Source organism: Punctularia strigosozonata, assembly GCF_000264995.1.
Source record: "Punctularia strigosozonata HHB-11173 SS5 unplaced genomic scaffold PUNSTscaffold_5, whole genome shotgun sequence".
In the NCBI taxonomy this organism is placed as follows: domain Eukaryota; kingdom Fungi; phylum Basidiomycota; class Agaricomycetes; order Corticiales; family Punctulariaceae; genus Punctularia; species Punctularia strigosozonata.
Window position 1 is genome coordinate 46,280 of NW_006767437.1, and position 22,236 is coordinate 68,515.

General features: G+C 54.8%; 11 protein-coding genes across 11 annotated transcripts; 6 read left to right on the forward strand and 5 right to left on the reverse strand.

The window, feature by feature from the left end:
* Positions 1 to 136: 136 nt before the first annotated feature.
* Positions 137 to 3,461, reverse strand: PUNSTDRAFT_85732 (AIP3-domain-containing protein). Its single transcript, XM_007382604.1, has 4 exons — positions 3,237 to 3,461; positions 3,003 to 3,184; positions 1,510 to 2,951; positions 137 to 1,451 (listed from the first exon to the last, which is right to left on the reverse strand). The coding sequence occupies exons 1-4, from the start codon at positions 3,384 to 3,386 to the stop codon at positions 184 to 186; spliced, it is 3,042 nt and encodes a 1,013-aa protein (XP_007382666.1). The 5' UTR covers positions 3,387 to 3,461; the 3' UTR covers positions 137 to 183.
* A 342-nt stretch (positions 3,462 to 3,803) lies between these two features.
* Positions 3,804 to 4,758, reverse strand: PUNSTDRAFT_65893 (glycoside hydrolase family 16 protein; the record flags this gene model as incomplete). The annotated part of the gene is made up of 4 exons (XM_007382605.1): positions 3,804 to 3,982; positions 4,041 to 4,292; positions 4,344 to 4,414; positions 4,469 to 4,758. The coding sequence occupies 4 exons, from the start codon at positions 4,756 to 4,758 to the stop codon at positions 3,804 to 3,806; spliced, it is 792 nt and encodes a 263-aa protein (XP_007382667.1).
* Positions 4,759 to 4,835: 77 nt separating this feature from the next.
* On the reverse strand, positions 4,836 to 5,897 carry PUNSTDRAFT_119909 (mitochondrial ribosomal protein L23). Its single transcript, XM_007382606.1, has one exon. It carries the CDS (start codon positions 5,866 to 5,868, stop codon positions 4,906 to 4,908), a length of 963 nt encoding a protein of 320 aa, XP_007382668.1. The 5' UTR covers positions 5,869 to 5,897; the 3' UTR covers positions 4,836 to 4,905.
* A 206-nt stretch (positions 5,898 to 6,103) lies between these two features.
* On the forward strand, positions 6,104 to 8,716 carry PUNSTDRAFT_43808 (Metallo-dependent phosphatase; the record flags this gene model as incomplete). Its single annotated transcript, XM_007382607.1, has 10 exons — positions 6,104 to 6,440; positions 6,494 to 6,648; positions 6,750 to 7,047; positions 7,100 to 7,392; positions 7,449 to 7,603; positions 7,657 to 7,768; positions 7,913 to 8,059; positions 8,140 to 8,332; positions 8,381 to 8,435; positions 8,572 to 8,716. The coding sequence occupies 10 exons, from the start codon at positions 6,104 to 6,106 to the stop codon at positions 8,714 to 8,716; spliced, it is 1,890 nt and encodes a 629-aa protein (XP_007382669.1).
* A 147-nt stretch (positions 8,717 to 8,863) lies between these two features.
* Positions 8,864 to 10,691, reverse strand: PUNSTDRAFT_101191 (acid protease). Its single transcript, XM_007382608.1, has 4 exons — positions 10,296 to 10,691; positions 9,817 to 10,242; positions 9,275 to 9,764; positions 8,864 to 9,222 (listed from the first exon to the last, which is right to left on the reverse strand). The coding sequence occupies exons 1-4, from the start codon at positions 10,562 to 10,564 to the stop codon at positions 8,977 to 8,979; spliced, it is 1,431 nt and encodes a 476-aa protein (XP_007382670.1). The 5' UTR covers positions 10,565 to 10,691; the 3' UTR covers positions 8,864 to 8,976.
* A 249-nt stretch (positions 10,692 to 10,940) lies between these two features.
* On the forward strand, positions 10,941 to 13,103 carry PUNSTDRAFT_119912 (uncharacterized protein; the record flags this gene model as incomplete). Its single annotated transcript, XM_007382609.1, has 8 exons — positions 10,941 to 11,009; positions 11,061 to 11,359; positions 11,412 to 11,513; positions 11,572 to 12,091; positions 12,144 to 12,336; positions 12,412 to 12,650; positions 12,708 to 12,839; positions 12,893 to 13,103. 5 exons carry the CDS (start codon positions 10,941 to 10,943, stop codon positions 12,156 to 12,158), a joined length of 1,005 nt encoding a protein of 334 aa, XP_007382671.1. The 3' UTR covers positions 12,159 to 12,336; positions 12,412 to 12,650; positions 12,708 to 12,839; positions 12,893 to 13,103.
* PUNSTDRAFT_51677 (uncharacterized protein) lies at positions 13,100 to 14,654 on the forward strand (the record flags this gene model as incomplete). Its single annotated transcript, XM_007382610.1, has 6 exons — positions 13,100 to 13,250; positions 13,308 to 13,696; positions 13,749 to 13,870; positions 13,930 to 14,097; positions 14,151 to 14,287; positions 14,345 to 14,654. The coding sequence occupies 6 exons, from the start codon at positions 13,100 to 13,102 to the stop codon at positions 14,458 to 14,460; spliced, it is 1,083 nt and encodes a 360-aa protein (XP_007382672.1). The 3' UTR covers positions 14,461 to 14,654.
* Positions 14,655 to 15,015: 361 nt separating this feature from the next.
* Positions 15,016 to 17,964, forward strand: PUNSTDRAFT_85742 (uncharacterized protein). The gene is made up of 15 exons (XM_007382611.1): positions 15,016 to 15,202; positions 15,255 to 15,595; positions 15,645 to 15,754; positions 15,807 to 15,964; positions 16,016 to 16,223; positions 16,275 to 16,306; positions 16,362 to 16,510; positions 16,566 to 16,658; positions 16,708 to 16,948; positions 17,006 to 17,203; positions 17,254 to 17,298; positions 17,349 to 17,443; positions 17,498 to 17,728; positions 17,797 to 17,832; positions 17,883 to 17,964. Exons 1-15 carry the CDS (start codon positions 15,052 to 15,054, stop codon positions 17,922 to 17,924), a joined length of 2,130 nt encoding a protein of 709 aa, XP_007382673.1. The 5' UTR covers positions 15,016 to 15,051; the 3' UTR covers positions 17,925 to 17,964.
* A 190-nt stretch (positions 17,965 to 18,154) lies between these two features.
* Positions 18,155 to 19,002, forward strand: PUNSTDRAFT_133198 (uncharacterized protein; the record flags this gene model as incomplete). Its single annotated transcript, XM_007382612.1, has 5 exons — positions 18,155 to 18,249; positions 18,303 to 18,408; positions 18,455 to 18,688; positions 18,748 to 18,852; positions 18,907 to 19,002. The coding sequence occupies 5 exons, from the start codon at positions 18,155 to 18,157 to the stop codon at positions 19,000 to 19,002; spliced, it is 636 nt and encodes a 211-aa protein (XP_007382674.1).
* Positions 19,003 to 19,007: 5 nt separating this feature from the next.
* On the reverse strand, positions 19,008 to 20,086 carry PUNSTDRAFT_101198 (uncharacterized protein). Its single transcript, XM_007382613.1, has 2 exons — positions 19,671 to 20,086; positions 19,008 to 19,611 (listed from the first exon to the last, which is right to left on the reverse strand). Exons 1-2 carry the CDS (start codon positions 19,976 to 19,978, stop codon positions 19,149 to 19,151), a joined length of 771 nt encoding a protein of 256 aa, XP_007382675.1. The 5' UTR covers positions 19,979 to 20,086; the 3' UTR covers positions 19,008 to 19,148.
* Positions 20,087 to 20,342: 256 nt separating this feature from the next.
* Positions 20,343 to 21,729, forward strand: PUNSTDRAFT_119915 (mitochondrial carrier protein). Its single transcript, XM_007382614.1, has 4 exons — positions 20,343 to 20,465; positions 20,522 to 20,645; positions 20,701 to 21,108; positions 21,167 to 21,729. The coding sequence occupies exons 1-4, from the start codon at positions 20,428 to 20,430 to the stop codon at positions 21,539 to 21,541; spliced, it is 945 nt and encodes a 314-aa protein (XP_007382676.1). The 5' UTR covers positions 20,343 to 20,427; the 3' UTR covers positions 21,542 to 21,729.
* The last annotated feature ends 507 nt before the right edge of the window (positions 21,730 to 22,236 follow it).

Here is a 22,236-nt window from a genome sequence, read left to right on the forward strand (position 1 = left end):
GACTTGCTGTAGTGATGTGTATTGTGTATAGAAAGAGAAATATGGCACGCTCGTTTACGTGCAGACGCGACCAGGTCAGCTGACCACGTGTCTTGCCGCGGCATCGCTATGGTACACATTAGAAGAGATAGTGGGTGCTATGTAACTCATGCCTGAGCCAGGGGCGTATCTGCATGATGCTCTTCATGAGGCCTCCTCCGGATTGACCTCGTCCTCTTTCGCAGGTGACGGAGGCGCGCTACTGCCAAGCGTCGGAGTCCCGCCACCGGTAAACATAGCCTTCAATGCCATGTCGTTCCGCTTCTGTCTCAACCGTTCCGTCTCCTCCGCACCCCCAGTCATCTTCAACTTCTTCCCCTGCACGAAGCCGGTCAACTCTTCCTGGAACTCGTCCGAACGACTTGAGAGCTCCTTCTCCCGATTCTTCTGGTTAGCGGCGATAGCTTTCATCCTCCGTTCCGGGTCAACAGCTGCGCTGCGTATCTCCATCATGACGGAGGTCAAACCACCACCACCTTCCTCGGGAGGTGGGGGAGGACGGTAACCTCGCGCCTTTCCTCCTCGCCCGCTGGTACTGTTGCCTCGAACGGAGAGGACTTTCTCGACGTGGCCCCACACCTCCGTCACCGCCTTGTGGTCCTCGAGCAGGTCGCCCATGAACTCTTCCTGGTGATGTAAAAACTGCTGTTCCTCGACGATGTTCTGTAGTTCCTCTTCCCAAGTCTTCTTCCACATTGGCTTGACGGTCTTGATATGTTCTTCGAGGCTAGAGAGCTCGGTCGCCACGGCCTCCATGTCCTCCTTGATGTTCTTCAGTAAACCAGGCTTGGGGCGAACGTTCTTCTTGAGAACATCGTCCTTCACGCTCTCCACCAGATCCTGCAGCTCCTCCATCTTCGTGAGTACCGTCTGGCTACGCTGATCGAGATTCGCCTTGCCCGAGTCGATATACGCACGCGCGCCACCGACCTTGGCTGATGCGAGCTGGCGCACGTTCTGTGTTTGTGCTCGGAGATGGCCAAGAGAATCTTTGGTCTGCTTGATGAAATCGGTATAGACCTGGCGCATAACGCCCAGATCTCGACGCAGGTTTTGAACCTCGTCGAACTGCGTTCGCAGGTCAGACACAATACGTGTCGCATTCTCGGAAAGGACGGAGACGCCTGTCATCTGAGGCACGAGAGCGGCTGTGAATTGGGAAGAAACAGGGGCTGCAGAAGACGATGCAGACTCCTCATCGACTATACGCGACAAGCGACGAGCAACGTGTGCCAGTTGCCGGTCTGTTGGTCTCGTTGGTCCCGGAGTAGACGCATCGAACGCCTGGCCGACGATGGGTGGTAGTGCAGAGGACATTCTTCGATTGTTTGATACGCTCGACTTGAGATCCTTGATGTCTTGCGCCAAGCTGGCAATCTGTGTATCAATATGTTGCTTGATCTGGTCGAGAGCTATCAGAGGGTAGATCAGGATGGAGAAACGAAGGTCGTTATCGATGGGAAAACGTACGTTCGATGTTGAGCGAGAGCAGACACCGATCCTTGACCTCGTCCATATCCTCCAACTCGTACTGTACACCGCTCGATGGATCACGAATGTATATAGCCGGAAAATCTCCTTGCCCAGGGCTATAGGCGAACTTGTCGACGAAAAGCATCCTCAGAGAAGAAAAAGAACACCCATGGTCCATGGTAACCTTCTTGACGTCTCGACCTACTTGGAGGAAGACAGTCAAATGCGAAGATGTACTTGATGATGGCGGAGGAGTCAGCGTCGACGGCCCAACGGAAGTCTGCGGGGGTCCAGTGATGCTCATTCCGTTGGGCAACAGGGAGGGCTCTGCGGTTGCCTCTGGTGCAGGAGATGGGTCGACGACCGATGGAGGCTTAGGCAACGGAGGCACCGGCGGCGCGTCCGGTGAATGTCCCCGAGAGCGACTTTGAGATGTGTCCTTCTTCGGCGTAACCTCCTCACCCTCATCGGCCTCGGTGAGTACAGCGAGCTCCCCGGGAGTAAGGGCGTTGGATGCAGCAGCCATCGAGCGACGGTTCCCTTGGCCTGGACTGCGTATTGACCCGCCTGTCATCTTCGATATATTGTACATGGAGAACCGTTTTGACGCCCGTCGTTCCAAAGTGTCGCTTTTCTTCAGAGCGGCGAGAGAACTAGCCATGGCAGGGATTTGTTGAGGTCCCTCGGCGGAAGGAGTCTCTGGAGGAGGTGATATTGAAATCGGGGGTTCATCGCTGGGCGACTCCACGACTACAACGGCCGGCGGAGTGCTTGGCTTATCGACCAATGAGTATCGCTTGACATGAGCAGGGGCTTGTTGTATAGGTGGCGGAGGTGGCGGCAGTTGCGAGCTGTCCGCTGTAGGCGTTCGAGACGGTGCCCCGTTACTTGCGCTGGACATGCTCCGGGTATGAGGTGTGCCATCACCCGGGGGATCAGAACGCACACTGAAGTAGCTGTCACTTCGAGGCGGGGGATGCTGTGGTATGCCCGATGGAGAAGGGTTCACGAACCCCCCAACAAACGGTTCGTCATCGGCCTCTCTAGAAGGCATGGGAGCTCCTTCCGAGTCCTTGCGACGACTTCGCGTTGATGCCGTACTCCTACGCATAGTACCCTCTTCGGTCGCTGTCCGGCTACGCGTGGGGAATGGCCCGTCCACACCGCGAGATGATCGTTCAGTGGCGCGAGATGATCGTTCAGTGGCGCGAGACGACCTGCTGTCCGTGCGGTCATGTCCCGACGATGCGGAAGAACGATGGCGATGTTCTGATATATTCTTGCGATACAGCGACTGCTTGTTGCGCAACCCCTGGAGGAGACGAGTGATGATTTGCCGGACAGTAGGCAGGTATTTGTCAAGATTCTTCGGCGTCGCTTCCTCAGAAAGACACTCTTCAAGTACAGTGCGAAGGTCATCCGGGACAGTGATCAATTCGCTGCATTGATGATTGGAAAAGGAACATGTTTGTGCCAGGTGCTAGACTCACCTCATGTCGATGTCATAAACACCGAACGCAGACACGGCCGCGTTGAAGTCGTTTCCCAGCCGTACATATACATCGCTAACTTCAGATTCCGACTTCTCTAAATTGCTCCATAGAGTGAGGTACTCGAGGAGGCTCTTGATGGAGACCAGTAAACGCGTCACCGCCGATTCAACTGCTGGTTGCTGGGTCTTGTAAGGGCGCGTAACGGGGGACGAACGATAGACTTATGCTCACATTACCCCTTGTACGCGTGCCACGATCATTTCTAGCCGTCGACGACGACGCAGAGTACGAGGAGGAGACGGACTGGTTGTCCCGACGAGATACATGTCCTTGCTGATATGGCTGACTGGGCGGCGATCCCGGGGTTCTTGGTGAAGACATGGCGAGACGGAAAGGAGGGCTGGTGGATATTCAAAGGGATGGTCAAGCCACAGTAAATGGGCCGGAGTATGCAAGAGGCCCTAGGTATAGGTTGAGAACCTGAGGGCGCGCGTGCAGCAGGTGCAGCGAGCATCAACAACAGGTCCACACAGACATATCCGCTGCCGAGGGCCGTGGCCTGCTCCTTACCTGCTGCGACAGCAACATCATGCTAACATCGCCTACTGCCTGTGCTGCTCTGCATTCAAACTGCCTTGCATGGTTGATCCTTAACTACATGGTCTGGAAGAGGGTCGATCGTTCAGGGGGTATATGATAGGATGCACAGCTCTACTGCTGTTATTGAACACGAAAACGGCAAACACAACTGTGTTCGATAGCGATGTGCACAGCGAATTAAGTATGATTATTCGACACTCAGCATTCGACACGGATACTCTTCACCACCGCTGCGATCCGGCCTGGCACAACGTCCCATGCGATAGGACCCTTGCCCCACTCTGAGGTGCCTATGGGGTTGCTTGCATCCCAAATCCCAAGCTGTATTCTCGCCGGATGAGAAGGGAAGTGCAGGACCCCATTCTTTTGCGTATCATCTGTGAAGGGATGGTAGTACAGCCGCCGACAAGGTCAAGACGACGGATGGACACGTACCTCGGTTGATGGTCATGACATCCTTTCCGTCAACGCTCCAGACTATCTGTTCCGCGGTCCAGTCTACCGCGTAGCTGTGCATTTCTTCTATAGTCGAGGACCCGCCATCGGATGCTACACTTTGCACGCTGGAGAACACGCCATAGAGTTCGTCGTTGTGGTCCTCTGGTTGGGGCACGAATATATTTGTTTGGAAATTAGACGCATCGCCTCCCAGAAGTTCAATGTCGATTTCATCGTGAGCTGGGTCCGCTGAGATGCTCGTCAGAACTGGAGCACGAAATACAGTGGAGGTGGTAATACCAATGAGAATGACGGCGGTGACTACTCCCGGTATGGAAGGGGCGGCTAACTCAAATGTCACTTTGCCATGTCTATTTCTCAGGAGTCAGCCTTGCATGGGTGTCTCAGGGTTACGCAAAACCTACAGAAGAGTGAACGTCGAGTTAATGGTCGCGCCGTCGGCAACCTTGTCATTGATGCCGTCTGTCGTAGATATCTTTCCGGTCGGCCGGTCGAGGAAGAGCCGCAGGCCTTCCTCACCGGCAGAGAAAGATCCTTGCGGGCTGATGGCGACAAAGGGCGCGGAATCTGAGGCGGAGACCTCGGAGGATGTGAATACAGTGTGGAAAGGTGTGCAACCTGATCCTCTTGCTGATGGCACGCTCGCCGCATATGCGATGTAAACGAGGGTAGCGATGAAAAGTGACTTAAACATGCTGAGAGAGGGGCCAAGGTCGAACGTCGAACGTCGAACCTGGTTGAGGACCGTACAGTCATAACGCCTGGAGATGTGCTGACAGCTGTCATCCGCTGCACCGGAGTGGATAATGATATTAGGAACAATGTATAACATGGTCAAGGTCTAGGACGAGGCTGAGCCTGAGGAGGAGGAGGGCTTTGGGATGTCGATCAAGACCGGACGACCAATCGACCGCTGATGAAGCATAGATTCCTTCACCGCCGCCAGCGCTGACTCCCGTTGCTTTCTCGCCTCCATCACCTGCCTCAAGATGTTGCCCCGCTTCGCCGTTGCCTCGCCTCTCCATTTCCAGTTTTTGCTGCCTTGCCTGGTCAGCCTCAGCAACTCGTACGCTCGCATCTCGTCCATCAATCCGGTCTGGAACTTCTGCTCGATCCACTGTTGACGCTCCTCACGCTCGGCTCCGCTCATGTCCTCCAGCGCATCCGGATAGTAGAACGGCTCCACGAGACCGACTACGGCACGCTTGTACGACCGGTAGGACAGCGGTTTCGTTCGTCCATGTCGAATTTGTTTGACAGGTGCAAAGTAGTTGTCTGTGCGGATGTACGTCGTTTGGACGCCGTAAACGGAGAGGAGGTATGATCGAATGTCGGCCTTGGTGATCGAGTGCGGGAGACGGAAGGTGGCCTCGTAGGGGTTGTAGGGCCGGCCCGGAGGTGTGAAGTTGCGGGTGAGCTTGAAGATGATGTTCGGCAGATAAACCTTCTGTCCGACAACTCGGTCACCCTTGACGCCCCGGATGCGATGGCGCCGGGCGTCGCGTTGCTGCAGCCAATCTTCCGCGCTGAGCTCTCTGCCGTCCTCCGTAACCGTCTCGCCCTTGGCATACGCGTCTTGGTACAGCTTGTGCTCTCGGAGAGTGAGACCTTCCGGAGTGGTTGTGTCGACCCAACCGTTGTCGACATCCCATTGCAGCGCAGACTTGAGCTTTCCATCGGGCTGTGAGCGAGGGCGGATGCGCTTGAGCCATACGGCGGTGGGGGAGGACGCGGACATGGCCGCACGCGCCGCCTCGGGCATTGTCGCGTACGCGCGGCGGGCGCATCGAGGGATGGTGTGCATGCTGCTTCTTGGCCAAGTTCGAGGAGAGCTGGCAAAGGCGAAAATGCGATTACATAATAGACGCGCCACGGTACCGGTGAACGCCATGTCTGCGAGCGAAATCCCTCCTCGTTAATACGCCGCGCCTCTCATGTCCTCCTGCGCACACTCGAGCCCGTAGTCGTCCACTGCATAGCAGCATATCCTAGTATTCTGCCTCCACACCACCGTTCCGACATCCGCTCATTGGTCGACGATGGCCAGGTCCATCCGGCAGCGTTTCCTGCCCGTCCTTCGTGCCATCCTCGCGCCCGCCTGCGCAATCATTGCCTTTTCGTGCCTTCTCACCTTTTTCTTCGTCCTCTACCAACCCACCCGGGGTCCGGAGGCAGTTCAACGACTTGGATGGCAGGCTTGGGCAGTGGTCTCCCCGCAAATAGCGGATCAGGTACCCCTCCCGAACGATGGATCATCCGCACCTCCGGTACAGGGTGACGTTGATTGGTGGAATGTTACCACGGAGGACTCATCGGTGGATACGGCCAACTTGCCGCTCGACATATGGGCACCACTCCTTCCCCACGACACTGGCTGTACGTAGGTTGCTATAATGAATTGATCCCCGGAACTGACCGTCCATGTGTAGTGACCGAGTTGTCGATTGAACGATGCCTAGTACCACCTGTGATGGCGTCCGGGAACATGTGCCAGCCACCTACTTCACCTGAGAAGGATGCGATCAAAGGAAAATGGGTTCGCGTAGAAGGCAATCTCAATGCTCAATCAGGAATGTGGTACCTCGTGAGTGATTTGCACGTCCTCTCGTTTGCCACAGCTGACCGAGCAGGCAGAATGTCTACTACCGCCGCACCAGGCGGCTAGACATACCCTTTGTTTCTCAGCTGCTGCTCCTCCCCGATAAACAGTCTCCTCCGGATATTGACGATACCTGGCACAAGGTCTCGCGCTCCATCAAGGACGGCGTCCCTGGTGCGAAGCCTCTTTATCTGTGGTACAAGCTCGGCAAGACCATGCGTGAGATGACGGCGGAGGATAAGGCCGGATTGATCACGGAGTTGGATGTTCTGTACGGAGAGGACGTACCATGGCCAGGCTTCGAGAAACTCGAACCGGCCAGCACGGAGGAACAAGCAGAGAGAACAAGCAGTGTTCACCTCACGTACCGACGAGGTGTGCAGCGTGAGTCGTTCACTGCATCCATCGCTCCTTTCCCCCTCACTCGTGTTGTCAGCGGTTCCCAAAGCGCTGCCTCTTCACTTCTCGCATGACGGCCGCTTCAAGATCCTACAGGTAGCCGATCTGCACTTCTCAGTTGCCCGGGGGAAATGTCGAGACACGGACCTCGTGCCATGCTCTAATTCAGACAACCTGACCTCAACTCTCATCGACCACGTTCTTGACGCGGAGAAGCCGGACCTAGTCGTATTCACAGGCGACCAGCTGAACGGCCAGGGTACGTCTTGGGATTCAAGAAGTGTTCTAGCCAAGTTTGCGAAGGCTGTAATCGCGAGGAAGATTCCTTGGGTACGTTATGCGATGATCATCTTGGGATTGACGGTCGAACAACATACTCCGCTCAGGCTGCAGTATTTGGCAATCACGACGATGAGACGGGTGGTTCGAAAGAATACCAGATAAAGCAGATGCAAGCGCTACCCTACAGTCTCGTTGAACCTGGCCCCAAAGATGTTCATGGCGTGGGCAACTATGTGTTGAAAGTCAAGAGCGCTGATCCGTCAGTGATTTTCTTTCGTCGTGAGCTGAAGCATACCCAAGCTACTTGCACAGGTCCATGATGCATTTACTTACTTTGTACTTCCTCGATTCTGGAGCATATTCCAAGGGATTTTACGATTGGTTTGGATGGTTTACTGGCACGGAATACGACTGGATTCATCGGGTAAGCTCATTAATGAATTCCTCGGCCCTATCAACTTATGATAACACCGCTGTAGGATCAAATTGATTGGTTTTTGCAGGAGTCAGGTAATCTCAGAGGAACTGTACTTTTAGCGGCAACTGACGGCCACATGCATACTCGCAGCATCGATCAAATCTATTGAAAGACCATTCACGCCAGATGGAGGCAAAGACTTCGGGGACATTTGGAGTCGCAGGCGGCGGGTCAGGTCCCTCCGCAAGGCAGGCGTCTAGCCAAACCAAATGCCCTGATGTTTTTCCATATTCCTCTGTACGTTATACTCCTTTTTCGACGGCACGATGAGTGGCCTCAACGTGCATTGATCACTCAATCGAATGCTCAGCCCTGAGGCTTACAACAAGGCCGATCTTGATTCGGATGGAAAATCTCTCGACGTTGGCATTCATGGACTAGAGGACAAAGGTTCTGCCAAGAAGAACGAGGGCTTTTTCGAGAAGGGTCTACTCCAAGCCCTGGAAAGCGAGCATAACGCTGGCGGGAATGCTCGAGAGGTGAAAGTTGTCGCGAACGGACATTGTCACAGTGAGCCTGACCTCATTTGAATGGCCTGAGGTATTCACCGCCTTGCAGTCACGGAGAACTGTAGGCGCGTTCGTGGAATATGGAACTGCTTTGGTGGAGGAGGGTAAGTTGTCGCGCCCATCATCATCGATTCGGCGGCACTGACCTGCATGTATTAGCTCGTACTCAGGATATGGCAAGATTGGGTGGATTGTTCTGCTCGTGGACGTTTGATGGCCGTACTCACTATATGCTTGCAGATTTGACCGTCGATTCCGCGTTTACGACATTTCGGCGTACGGGGAGAAGATCGAGACCTACAAGCGTACGGAGAACGACGAAATAATCGACCGGATGGTGCTTTCTGGACCTGGGGCACCCTCGACGTACGAGGGCACCAGGTAACGCGATAGCGTACGATAAACGTGTATTAGTAGTGTGTATTTCGGTATGTTTCTGGGAGAGAAACGACCGATCGCGAGCCATAAATGTCCTGCTGTTGGTACGTGTGAAAGGCGGCATCGTTCAATACCTCCGGGTGGTTTTTGTAGGGCGATGTGGGGCATTGTCCTTATTACATGGCTGCCGTCCTCGTTTCTATTGATTACTGTGCTCGGTAATTTTACATGAGTGATAAACGGGTTTAATAATGGTCCAAGCAGGCATCACCATGCCATTGGCGGGATCATAATCAGCAAGCAACTCGCAATTAACGCAAAGGAAGGAGTAGCGACAGGTGCGCTGCTCTGAACCTTATCCGATTTCGCCGAGGTGGTGGCTTCGACACTCGCCGCGATGGAACCGATGGTTGCGGAAGGCACAGAGTCGCTGACGGCGGCGAGAGCGGTATCCGACAATTCAGCGAAGCCAACCGAGGGTGGGTTGTATCGGAATACGGAGTAAACGTTTTTCTGCGTAAAGAATGAACAGAACGCCCCTGTGCTACCACCCGGAGGAACTCACAAGGAAAGTGTCTCCAACGATCCAGGATGGCGCGCTGCTCCCCGTATCGAGCGCAAAGAATGCGCCCAAACATGTGTTCTGGCTCAGCTGCGCCAGCCGGAAGTCCGCGGGATCGATAGCCCACAAGCGGCCACCAAACGACATCTGCACGGTGACGTCCGTGTCGCAGGGGTACATCCAGTATCCGGCGTAGTCACCGGTCCCAGCGACCGCGTCAGGGATCTGAGCAAAGATAGCAGCAATGGCATCCTCGGGGCCTCCTACGAGCGTCGTACCAGTGTCGATGGCTGAGTAGGACGATGATCCGGAGGGGAGCGTGACGGTATTGCCCTGGACTGTGATGTCGGTGAGGGGGAGAATCCAGTACGAGACCGCGCCGCTGGGGATCGATTGATACTCGATCTCGCCGGTGTAAAGGGAGGAGTTGGTGAACCCCATAGTGAACGACCCTCCTGGTTCCAGCGTCTGGGCTTTAGAATCGTTCAAGAAGCTATTGTACGAGGTCAGCCGCGCGAAGAGCAGGGAGGTTACATACGACTCACCGAGTAAGTTGGAAAGCCATGACGGGTTCGTCCCATAGACTATTCGCGGCGAGTTGTTGCCAGAACGGGGTGGCTCCTGACGAGGCAATAGTCTGCCATGCGAGGCCCATAAGGCCGGAAGCGGGTTTGTTGAGCAGACCAGATGACACCTCGTCACAGACGGCGAAGATCTGGTCAGACACAGAGAAACCGGCCATCTGTATCGTGTCTTGTGCGAGGGAACCAGCGGCCCTGCCGGAGCCATAGGTGATATCGAACGTGGTGGAGAGGTTTCGGAATGTGGATGAGGAGGTCGTATCAAATGTCGCAATTGACTCGCATCCGAGGAAACAGTTGGAATCGGCTAGCCAAAGGTCCGAGGAGCCAGTGTCGAGGATGACATTGTAGGACGTTGCTGGTGTGCCGACAGCTATGGTGCCATAGTAGCTGACCACGGGCGAGTGAGTCAAGCGGACGAACGCGAGCAGTGAAGCGCTGACCTGGAATCGGCGTTCTGGTTGACAAGGAGATTGGTGCCGGAGGCTCTCTTGCGATTCGAAGACGAGCCGCCGTACTTGACCTCAAGAGCAAGCTTGTGGTTCTTGGCCCATGTTCCCCAGTCGGTAGCAGAACGAACGGCATTCCTCCTGATGAGGGGTATTGACTGGCCAGCAGTACGAGTCCGGGAACGGGGTGCAGCAGAGATGGGATCGAGGAGGGAGAGCAGGAGAATGAGGGCGAGAGAGACGGGGAGAGAAGATACGAGCATCGGAATGAAAGACGAGGCAGCGCGAGGCGATCCGGCCGCGTTGGCTGAAGGCTGGCGGCTTTTGAGGTCGTGGGCTCCGGGCGGAAGGAGCGGAACGAGGAAGTTGGCTGGATGAGACCCGCACCAAGCCGCGAGCCAAGGCGCCCGCGCCCGCGGATGAGCAACGCGTTCTTGGCGCCATGGCGGCAGCCGCGTCTCCATCTTCCGTACGTGCCCAGCCAGTACAGTACCTCCACCGCGCCCTCGCCATTGCAGCAATATTAGTCCACCCTGGGCAAACCAGCATGCCGTAACCCGGCTGGGCATCCGTCTCGCAAATATCTTGGCCCCCGCTGAGCGCTGATCATCTGATCGTCTCACTCCAACCAGTGCATAAATGGCCCATTCCGCGTCCTGCGTCCAGCTGCCTCCAGGTGCCGTTCGGGTGGTCGATGCGGACGAAGAGGCACATCGTAGTCTCATCCTCGTCGCCGCGTCTTGTTAACCCAAGCAGCAGGTCTTCCTTCTCTACAGCGTCCTCGCAAGTCGGCCCCAAGCCGACGGATCGACAGCATTCCGCGGGCTTGGTTCTGTTGACTCTCGCCAAGATACTCTCAACGTTCATCTCGAATATGACGTCGCTACCGAGTCCGATGGGGTAGTCAGTGAATCTGCGACTTCTCGGAGAAAGTCAAGGAGAAAGGCAAAGTCTCAACCAGAAGGTTCGCGCATGGCGCTGGATATCGTGCTGGCTCAAGACAAGACCGCGCTGCGCAGCCGGAAAGGCGACACCGGTAGCGTCCTCTGGCGGGCGAGGTAAGGTTGAATCAACAACACCGTCCCGTTTCCGACTCCATGCTCTTCGTAGTGTCGATTTCGCGCAGTACGTTCTGCGTCAGCGCTACGGCCGCCCGGAAACTCCCTTGATAGACCCAGATAAATTGCAAGACTCCCATGTTCTGGAGCTAGGGTTTGTCGTCTGTTGTCCTGTACTGCACTCGCCGATATACTCAAGTGGATTTGTCAAGCGCGGGAACTGGCTTGCTCGCCCTCGCATTCGGTTCCCTCGTCCGTCACTACACCGTCACCGATATAGAGAGCTTGATGGACCTCATCCGCAAAAATCTTATGCTGAACTCGACCAACATCCCGGTTCATAATATTTCCACCGAATCGTTGGACTGGCTCGCGCTGCAATCCACCCCGCTGGAATCTCGCTGCCGCCTCTTCCCAGCGCCTGAGGCGGGCCCACCAGATCTCGTCCTGGTGGTGGATTGCATATACCATCCGTCCCTCCTGCCGGCGCTCATATGCACGCTTGAGCATCTTTGCTCTGGAGGCAGTCCAGCGCTCATCGTGGCAGAGCTTCGGGCTGAGGATGTCGTGCGCGAATTTCTGCAGCTATGGCTACGTAGCGGACAGTGGGAGATTTGGAGCCTTTCCAGTGGCTATGAGATTAGGGATGAGAAGAGACCCATGGGCATTGAGTACGTCTTGTGGTTGGGATGGATACGCAAAAATGAGCCGTTGCAAAATTCGATCTATCAGGTCAGGGTATCCTGGCTCCATGCCGTCGCTCGCTGATGTTGAATAAGTATAGGTACCGACCGCGTGACTGGCGTTTGTGATACCTGTTTGTCCGGTGTCTCGAGCGGCGCGATCAAGATGAAAGCCACAGGCCAACATTAGACGCTATCACTCCAGGCACTCAACATCGCCACGTTCTGGTATGTTGCGGCGAGGAGTTTGAGGGCAACGCAATGATGGGAGTGTATCACGCTTACCGACAGCGGGTAGGTTTCAGAGCAATGGTTGTTCTGCATATGTATAGTCCTGCGCTGGAGTCAGCTGCGCTTATAGTCTCTCAGGTGCATGCTGCATTGCTATCAACATTACGTGCCTGCGTCCAAGTAATAGTCACCCAGTGATACTCAACAGAAAGTGGCATTACCAACGGGCGCTTCCCTCAAGATAACGTGACCGCGATTCTCGAGATTCGCGACAGACAAGTCGTCGGCGCGCGCTGTGATTTTTCCGCCAGCCAGTCCCAAACCAAAGAGCTTCCCTCTCCGGCACGACCCACCTGGCCGCATCAGTACTATCATAAGTACGTGCCAGGCGAAGGTTTCGGGCCGCCCTACTCATTATGTCGGAATTTCCTCAGTACCCCGAAGGCGTCCAGCCCGAATCGCACGATGGGTCGCCTAACGTGCATTGGGTGAAGCCCGTTGTGCCCACCGTTCTCGGTGACGTAGACAGATTACCCATTCCTGGAACTGATCTCATTTTTGCCAGCGTAAGCATGAGGTTTATCTCTGTTTTAGCGACTGACTACTGACAACGCGTCAGCTCGATGGAGGATGGTTTTTGCCTGGATCTCTTGACCTCCCAAGGCTCAAGACGGCATACTCAGCAACTCTCCACGACTACCCTCACGCTGCCGGACGCCTTAAATCTGATCCAGACACTGGGAAATGGCATATTGCACTGACAAATTCCGCCATTCCCATCACCATTCATCGCACCTCGGTGGATCCCAGGCCCGAAGTGGAGTTCATGCATGAACGTCACCCCGACTTCATCGACCAGCTCCCGTGGGGATTTGCTCCCACCAGCAACAACGACGAACCGCTGGTCAGATGTAAATACACATACTGGGAGGCAACGAATGAATGGAGCTTCAGCATGAGCTGGTGCCATCTGCTTGGTGCGACGACCTGCTGCTCCCGACAGTTCGTTGATTTGATATTGGCTCTGTTCTCAGGCGATGGGCTATCGCTCTGGCGATTTTGCGACAATCTGCACCGCCATTACCTCGGCCTTCCACCTAGGTTTATACCCACTTTCGAGAAGTATACTACAAAGCCGCCTACCCTCGAACGGTCTGCGTTGCTGGATACTATTCCCTTGGTGCCCCATTTGGCGGTTGATTATGCACCAGAGCATTTCTTCGCCATGTACACGCAAATGCTCGAGACCACCTCCCGGATCGATTTGCAGTTTAGCAAGGATCAATTGCAGAAGATGCGCTTGATGGCAGAGAAGCACGCGGGCGTCAAGATTAGCACGCAAGATGCGCTGACGGCTTACTTGATCACTGTTCTGAATCGCACAGAACAGGTCCCGGCTAGTTGGCTCATGAACGTCGTGGACGTACGTTCGCATACCTCTTGAATGCTACCTCAGTCCTGCTAACTTGTATCAGTACCGCGGGGTTTCGGCGGCCCCTGGGTGCGACTATACTCCACCGCCCATCACGTCCGCGGGTAACATCACCCTGACGCGCTTTTCGGATAAGATTCCTGATGAAGCCAAGCTCGACGTCGGGTTCGTGCGCATCTCATGCGCATGCATGTTACATTCACTGAGGTCCCCTCAATTCGCAGACGTATCGCTACAGTTGTCCGTGACACGATCAGCAAAACCCGTGACCCTGATTACTGTCGGCGGGCCGTAGCAATCTCTGAAGAATTATACACACGTAGCTCGAACGCAAATCGTTGCCAATGGTGGTTTCCTTGGGAGGGTGGGGTAGCGGCCAATAACTTGTATTGGTATGTGATGGCTGTACATGGCTGTACTTCCCATGTTCAATCTAGTTCCACAGTGTACCGTGGACAGGATGCCACTTTGGCTACCCTGGCAAGGCCCGTTTTCATGTTTACGACTCTTGGGAGAGATACTTCCGCATTTGGCCTGGTAATCCGACGAAGAACGCTCAAGGGGATTGGGATGCAAACGAAGGTACTTATGTCGTGAACGGAAGCTTGTGACGGCAACTGACTTGCGGTGTCCATCCAGGGAGTGCCCGAGTCTTCTTCCGCATCAAACACCACCATAAGGACAAATTCTTGGAGATTGTCAAGGACGATCTGCATCGCATGGAAGTAGTAGACATCCTAAAGGCGAAAATGTGAGGCCACCTGCCTGTACCGCCTGACTATGTTATTTTCTTTCAGAGCTCGTCGTTCATCCCGTAGTCTTCACGCCAACCCGTCGCTGGTTTTTGTCTCATCCGCTCCCCTCGAAATTATGCCTATTTCCTGTAACGTGAAGCCCCCTTCAGATCCTCTCTAGTATTTTCTCCTTGTACAATCGCTTCAGCTGTTACGGATGAATTTCATATGAGCATCGGACGTGCCAAGCTATGGAAGTGATACCAGCCCCAAGTATATCTGAGCCTCTTGGGAATCACTACATATTGTGCGCATACTAAATATAGCCTGAAAGTGTGCGGTGGCAGCGCACTGTGTTTCCGCTGCCTGAATCACATCGTGACCGACTCGCTCACATTCTTGCATTTGCTTTCTCCTATGGCTGAGGCAAGCCGGGGCCTATCCACCACAGCGTGAACCGCAAGTCGATGCAATATGAGCCAACCTCAACAAACGTCAGAAGCGGGCCCGGAAGCTCCGGACGTTACCAACGTCACTGGCTCTACGGACAACGGCAGCGATGGGCTACAGAATCGTAGACGCCAGCGTGGATCCGTCTCTTCCTTACTCGTCATGAGCTTTCTTCTCTTTGTCATCACAAATCGCAATAGCGAGAATGAGGCAACGCGCGTGCAGTACGTCGACGCTATGAAGTCTATGGAGAACCAGTTATCCAACTTCTCGGCTTGGATCAATAGTACGGAATCTAACTTCACGATGGCGAGTAACATGACAATGCTCTCTGGATGTATAAGTCAACTCAAAAATTCAGCCAGCCAAACCTATTGGATTGAACACACTCCTCCCATCCTTGATAAATCTCCCTGGAACGCTTGATCCTGCTCTAGAGGCTTACTATAGCAATATAACCGGATACTTCCATGGCAAGGCGTTGATTCATAACCTCACTGCCCCGGACTTGCCTCCTTGGAAGACAGCAGCGGACACATTTATGGCTGGCAGTAACGCTTCGGCACTTGCTGAAAACATCGGCACTTGGAACTGGGCGGCATCGACTAAGGTTGGACTCAGTGTCACGGACAATTTACCTGCGAGCAAAACAGAAATATACGGCCGCGATCCTAGTCAGGTCTCTCGAGACATAGCCATAGTTCACGTAAGTGGTTTGACGCTATGCTTGCAAGCTCTGACTAGTTGATGTACAGGGCAGGATCGAACTCACGGATACTGCGTCTGGAGAAGATTTGAGCCTATTCTATGAAGGCGTCCACTTCGTTCAGAACGGATCAATCTATGGGCTAGCCGACTCCACAGGGTATGGGCTTGTGGTCTTCGTCTGACCCCGTTACTGACCATAGCATTGCCAGGAAGCATCCCGATATGCGTCTCCTCCCTGCTCTCGTCCCCGCCACGCATGTCAACGACACTGCACTAGTCATAGAGGTCGAGCTCGCCTCTCGTATATCTCGCATCAAGGACCTGATCGATTCCGGTAATTTGGATGCGGATTCTCCGTCTGATTCGGGTACGTTGTCCTTCGCATTAGAGCCAGCCCTTGCATCTGATTATGTGTCAGAGTCCGCACCGAAATCGTCGTGCAATCTCTATCTCTTCGGCCAGGTTGCCGCTATACCCATTCCCGAGGTTGCTCTTCGCGAGGTGGAAGCGGAAAACCAAAAGCCTACCGGAGCCAGTGTTGCTAGAGCGCCAGCAATGCATATTGATGGCGTACTCATCAGTAAGGATTGCGGTTTTGCGATGGAGTTCCAAGCGGATGGCATTAGGTGAGGTGTCGGCGATGCTCCATGACCGAGAAGAACTAACGCCCACCGTAGTACCAGGAAGTGGTATCGCAAAGTCACCACCTGTAGGAATCTGACTGTTCCGCTGTTTCCAACTTGACTGATGTGACGCATACGCAGACGCGGGTGCATCTGCTATGATGTATCTCATCATACTCATCCTTCTTTCGCGTCAAGTGCAACGCAGTCGAACGCCAGCAGGCATCGCTCGTGTCTCCCGTTGGCCTTTCCTCTCACAGGCCGTCGTAGATTCCGTGGCATTCGCAGGGGTGAGCGTTTCTGTCATCTGCACCACTGTGACTAGGATGAATCCGTTTGGGACAGCACATCACCTTTTCGCTATTGACAGATGGAAGGGCGTCGGTATCGTTATTTGCGCCTGCTTTCCTAGCATTTGCGCTCTTCGTGGCAGAAACGGTATGTCCACTATGCATCGGGTCGTGCATGATATACTCATCAGCCGTAGCAATTTGCTTTGTTGGTTTATCAAATACAAGCACCCGAGGATGCGGCTGCGACAGTTGCGACACCGATACCGACAGCTCGCACCACTGCACCGCCTTCCGTCACTCCTCCCGTCGAGGGGGCACCTGCGGGCGAAGTGCCTGCTACCCCCACCACCAACAACAATCCAACTTCAATACTACTACCTTCCTTCCTTGGCCCCTACCTCAACTACGTTCGCACAGATCCCCAGGCCCGTCTATGTACGTTTGGAGTCATAGTTTGTTCCGTTGAGGCTGACTTTGGACCTTTAATGCAAGGGCTAATCATGGCTGTCCTGCTGCTCGTCATTGTTCACACCATCCTTGCCCCCAGTCTTGCGTTTTTCTTCACTGGAACCATGTACACCTTTTTCTGGCTGCCGTTGATCGTGCGCTCTGCCAGGAGAGGCAGGACAAGCGGCATTTCCATGGAGTATCTCGTCGGCACTACAGCTTGTCGATTAGCAATCGCGTTATGTGAGTGCAGGCACCGTTACACGTGCGTTCTCGGGCCTGATGCCTTTCAGACTTCTTGGCGTGCCCGGACAACGTTCTGGAGGTCGAACCAAGGCGTGGGTTTTATTTGTACTCACGAGCGCAACTGCTGACGTATATTCGTTAGCGTGGATATGGGCTATAGCGACGATTGTCTGCCTTGAATTAGTTGTTCTTACATTGCAAGAAATATGGGGGCCGTCTTTCTTCCTCCCGAAATCCGTACGCATCGCAGCAATGTGCAATCTTGGTTCTGCGTTTTCACAAATTCTGCAGATGGCTGTTTCACCCGCGTACGACTATCACCCACCCATGCTGCTCCCTGATGCCGAGGCGCCTGAGAAATCTCTGGGAGATTGTTCAATCTGCATGGACGCCATTCTCATCAGCGACTCGTCTAGCGGACAGACATCGGCGGCCAAGCCAGGAGACGAACGAGATGGCTTGGTCCGGCGGGCGGTAGGCGGGAGGAAGCATTACAGTTTGGCGCCGTGTCACCATCTCTTCGTGAGTGTAGTCTACAACATTCCTTAGTCTTCCCCCTTAAGGAGAACTGAAACTCGATGAACTGGCAGCATACGGCATGTTTGGAACAGTGGCTGGCAATTAAGGTGACTCTATCATCATCAACCTTTGCGTACGCCTCTGACCGCGTTATCAGAATATTTGCCCCCAATGCCGGAGGCCATTGCCGCCATTATAGCTCGTTTCAGCCGGACGTACATACACTTTTCTCACAATCTGACTGTCGCACACATCTCTGCTGCATCCATAGATCATCAGAAGCACTCCAACGAGTTTTAATATGTGCAAATACTTATGTATCATCAGCAATATCACACGAGATCTGCAGTGAGACAATATTGGCATTGGCAATGAAGACCTGGGGAAGACGCGAGTCACGAGATCAAACACGGCCTGCTTGTCGCGTCGATGGCAGCATCTAACGACAGCCAAGGCAGCCAGCGATGGGCCTACTTTCAGGACGCATTGGAGCTCGCCATACAGCGCGTTTCGCATAAGTGGACGTGAGTCTTGTCGCCGCCTTAATGAGGCGAGATCTCTCTGAGTCCTGGATCAGTTACGAAGACTTCCAAGCATGTTTTCCCCTATTGTGCGAGGAGCAGCCGGTACGCGCGAGGGAAGTTTACAACGACGTCTCCAAGTATATGGAAACCATCGTTTCCGTGAGTCCTGCTTTGTTACACATCCCTTCGCGTCTTACGTCTGCAGAGGAACTCGAAAGACGTCCTGGCCAAGTACAACTTGAAGGATAACTTGGACGAGCTACATGCCATCATTACCGAAGCGCGCGCACGTCGCAAGGCACGAGAAGCAGGCACACTGACGGATGACGATGAGAAAGATGTGTGGCGGCCAGATCTTCCACCGAGAACCGCGACCGTAGCCAGGGTGGTGCCATTATTAGAAAGGGAGAAGGAGCGAATGTTAAAGGAGCTTGCGGAGGTGAGTATCTCTTAGCGCCAAACTTCGTGCCGTTATTGTCACCCACATTTTCTCGTGAGATGGAAGAAGGCAACCTTGCGCTACAAGCCGAGCTACAGGCCAACGTAACAGAATTGGAGAAGACGGACGACGACGTCAATGAGCTCCTTGCTGCATACGATGAGGTATAGCTTGCCATTCGACGTCCTTCCTGCCGTTGACAGCATTGCGATTTCCAGGCATGCGCACGATGGAAGGCCGTACCCGCAGATGATATCGCATCCGCGACGGAAGACATGGTGCTGGATCTCTCTCGGGCAGACGTCATCCACTGATTTGTGTGCTCTTTGCTCGGCGATCGCTCGTACGGTAAGGTGTTGGAAGGAAAAACAGTCTGCTTGTGATTCAATAACGTTACAGGCACCCCAATACGCCATACACTGTCAGCTGGCTGGGACGAAGCTCTCATCGGCCCCATTCGTCAGCTCGAATGTTGCCGTTTCCACTCAGCCAACATTTCCACGCTGATCACCTTCAACCCCCATCGGTCCGCAAAGCGACGGCAGTCATCCCTGCGTGCCATAGACCCCTGCTCGTCATCGTTCACCAGCTCGCACAGTACGCCAACGCGAGGCAAGCCGACCAGTTCGCAGAGGTCTACGGAAGACTCGGTGTGTCCTTTACGGGCGATGACTCCTCCGTCTACCGCGCGGAGTGGGACGAGGTGGCCGGGACGAGTGAACGACGAGGGAGTTACGGAAGGAGAGGCAAGCATGCGGGCGGTGAGGGCGCGGTCATGAGCGGAAATCCCGGTCGTAGTTCCGTGCTTGTAGTCGATGGTGATCGTGTACGCTGTCCGGTGGCGTTCCTGGTTCTGCGGGAACATCAGGGGGATGTCGAGTTCGTCCAGGCGGTCTCCCGGTAGTGCGACGCAGATGAATCCGCTGCGAACGAAGGGATGAATTGCGTGCTTCTCATGCTCCCATGTCGGATTCGAACGTACCTCGTATGCTTGATCATCCATGCCATCTTCTCGGTGGTGCATTCGCTGGCAGCGATGATCAGGTCGCCCTCGTTTTCCCTGTCCTCGTCGTCCATGACCACGAGGAACTCGCCGCTCGCGAAGGCGGCCAAGGCGTCTTCCATAGAATCGAACGCGAATTCGGACCTCTCGGGTACAGGATTGGCTTGGACGGGCCGCCACGGTTTTGAAGGAGAATCCTCGGCAGGCATGGACAGAGACTTCCTGTTCGGGGGTTGCTTGCAGGTCGGTGAGGCAGGGGCGGAGGTTACGAGTGCGGCGGGGGACATGGTTTCTTGACAGGAGTCCGATCCCGGGGCGTACGGGCCATCCGGGCTGAGAGAGGCCGCTTATATCGACGGTCGTCGTCGGATTGGTCAACGCCGGGTGATGCTCGCAAAGCCGCCGTCAGCCGCCGTAAGTACAACGGTCCATTCCATTCTCCAGCGCCCCCCTCCACGGCTTACGCTCGTCTACTTACGCCCGCGCAACAACAGGTCAGCACTGACATGGATCAGTAGTTCCGACTTCAGTCCGACATCACAAACGTTCTTACTCGTCTTCCCACCCTCAGTCGGACGGCCCCGGGACGTGCGGACACCCAAATTTGTTCGGCACACCGCTCGTCGCGCTTGATACTTCCTCTCCTCCACCTCTCTCCATCCTCCCCCACTCGTGCTCGGACTTGAAGAGTCCAGCACCGTTAGATTCCCTAGATCCTATATTTCTCTAATCCGCGATGACCCATCTCCAGCCGCCCGTCAAGTGGGACGCGAGGTCCGTGCCGCCGCGCTGGCAGTCTTCCGAACACCAAACTCAACCTCTTCGAACAGGTACCTTGGCCCCGTCCCCCACGACACCTCCTACTACGCCAAGTGCATGCTCGGCGGTGCCCTTGCGTGTGGTTTTACTCACGCCGGCATTACCCCGCTCGACGTCACAAAATGTAACATGCAGGTGAGCTTCGGCGCGATACCAGTCCCGAGCCTGCACTTAAAGCTTCCGTCGACAGGTGAATCCTGGCAAGTACAACGGTCTCGGCGCTGGTCTCAAGACCATCGTCGCCGAGGAGGGTCAGGCCGGTCTCTGGAAGGGCGTCGGCCCGACATTCGTCGGTTACTCTCTCCAGGGCATGTTCAAGTACGGTCTCTACGAGGTCTTCAAGGATGCGTACATGAACCTTGCCGGCGAAGAGACCTCCGCCAAGTACAAGCCCGCCATCTGGCTCGCTGGCTCGGCCTCTGCCGAAGTCTTTGCGGACATCGCCTTGTGCCCGCTCGAAATGACCAAGGTCCGCATCCAGACCAGCCCCGCTGGCACCTTCCCGGTTCCCTTCGGCCAGGCTCTCCGTGCCATGTCGGCCAACAAGCTTGAGACCAAGTACCCCTTCGGTTCCCTCGTCCCCCTGTGGTCGCGCCAGGTTAGTGTTGTTCTTCTGCTTCCGTCGCCAGAATTCGAGGCTAACGCGTTTTCTTCAGATCCCCTACACCATGGCCAAGTTCTTCTTCTTCGAGTACATCGTCTCGCTGTTCTACAAGCACGTCTTCACCGCGCCCAAGGACACCTACGGCAAGGGCACCCAACTCGGTGTTACCTTCGCTTCCGGTTACCTTGCTGGTGTCGTCTGCGCCATCGTCTCCCACCCTGCCGACTCGCTCGTGTCCCTCATGGGCAAGTCAGCGAACAAGGGCAAGTCCGTCGGCCAGATTGCTTCCGAGACCGGCATCGTCAACCTCGCCACCAAGGGTCTCGGCACCCGTATTCTCATGATCGGTACCCTCACCGGCTTCCAGTGGTGGATATACGATTCGTTCAAGGCAGTCATGGGCATGGGTACCTCTGGAGGCAAATAAACGGCTTAGATATGATGGTCGTGGTGGACCCGGACGGAGATGAGGCTATCACGGACTCGCTTGTGTATACGTCTCATTTTCTTGTCCTTTTGCACGTTTTCGATATGTCGATGGTTTCTCCCTTCATCTACGATTCTCTGAGCGCAATATTGAAAGAGAAGTATGAAACGGCGACATGACCGACATCCCCCGCGTGGACTGCGATTGCAACCTCAGTTGGTGGTTCCTTCGTCCGCGTTGTTGACGCGGTTTGCTCTATTGACTTGAACTCTTGAGCTGCAAAACACAACCAGCAACTCCGAAGCTCGTTGCTCTCAATAGATTGTGAGGGTATACAGGATCGAAGGTTGTCGTTTTTTGCGGACCGGAAATGACCATCGATGCGTAGCTCCCATCTATGCTTGGCAAGCCAAGATCGCAGTGAGTTTGTGCCTGCGCATTCAGACCAGTCTTGCTTGTTCACCTCCCGCTCTGATGCATTGGCAGATACGCAGCAATGCGATACCGCCATGATAAGATCTCGAGGTCTCTAGGGTCTTGACCACGGAAGACTGCTACAACCCTCCCTTCGTGCACCGTGCTTGCTGTTCGTGTCTTGACTGGAGCACACAACAAGCTCAACGTCGATTCTCGAAACCAAGGCTGGGGTCAAAATTGTATGCGTGCGAGGAAGGTACGCGTCTTTTCTTCAATGC

Bases quoted from the DNA above. Each gene is read 5' to 3' on its own strand.
- PUNSTDRAFT_85732 (XM_007382604.1), bottom strand. From the start codon at position 3,386: ATGTCTTCACCAAGAACCCCGGGATCGCCGCCCAGTCAGCCATATCAG. The intron at 2,952-3,002 runs GTGAGTCTAGCA...TCATCAATGCAG, and splicing joins GTTTATGACATCGACATGAG to CGAATTGATCACTGTCCCGG. The intron at 1,452-1,509 runs GTACGTTTTCCC...ACCCTCTGATAG, and splicing joins GCTCTCGCTCAACATCGAAC to CTCTCGACCAGATCAAGCAA.
- PUNSTDRAFT_101191 (XM_007382608.1), bottom strand. From the start codon at position 10,564: ATGCTCGTATCTTCTCTCCCCGTCTCTCTCGCCCTCATTCTCCTGCTC. The intron at 9,765-9,816 runs GTGAGTCGTATG...CTCGTACAATAG, and splicing joins ATGGCTTTCCAACTTACTCG to CTTCTTGAACGATTCTAAAG. The intron at 9,223-9,274 runs GTGAGTTCCTCC...TTCTTTACGCAG, and splicing joins TCGTTGGAGACACTTTCCTT to AAAAACGTTTACTCCGTATT.
- PUNSTDRAFT_101198 (XM_007382613.1), bottom strand. From the start codon at position 19,978: ATGTCCCCCGCCGCACTCGTAACCTCCGCCCCTGCCTCACCGACCTGC. The intron at 19,612-19,670 runs GTACGTTCGAAT...CTTCGTTCGCAG, and splicing joins TGGATGATCAAGCATACGAG to CGGATTCATCTGCGTCGCAC.
- PUNSTDRAFT_85742 (XM_007382611.1), top strand. From the start codon at position 15,052: ATGAGCTTTCTTCTCTTTGTCATCACAAATCGCAATAGCGAGAATGAG. The intron at 16,224-16,274 runs GTGAGGTGTCGG...CGCCCACCGTAG, and splicing joins TTCCAAGCGGATGGCATTAG to TACCAGGAAGTGGTATCGCA. The intron at 17,833-17,882 runs GTGACTCTATCA...CCGCGTTATCAG, and splicing joins AACAGTGGCTGGCAATTAAG to AATATTTGCCCCCAATGCCG.
- PUNSTDRAFT_119909 (XM_007382606.1), bottom strand. From the start codon at position 5,868: ATGCACACCATCCCTCGATGCGCCCGCCGCGCGTACGCGACAATGCCC.
- PUNSTDRAFT_119915 (XM_007382614.1), top strand. From the start codon at position 20,428: ATGACCCATCTCCAGCCGCCCGTCAAGTGGGACGCGAG. The intron at 20,466-20,521 runs GTCCGTGCCGCC...CTCTTCGAACAG, and splicing joins CCCGTCAAGTGGGACGCGAG to GTACCTTGGCCCCGTCCCCC. The intron at 20,646-20,700 runs GTGAGCTTCGGC...TTCCGTCGACAG, and splicing joins TCACAAAATGTAACATGCAG to GTGAATCCTGGCAAGTACAA.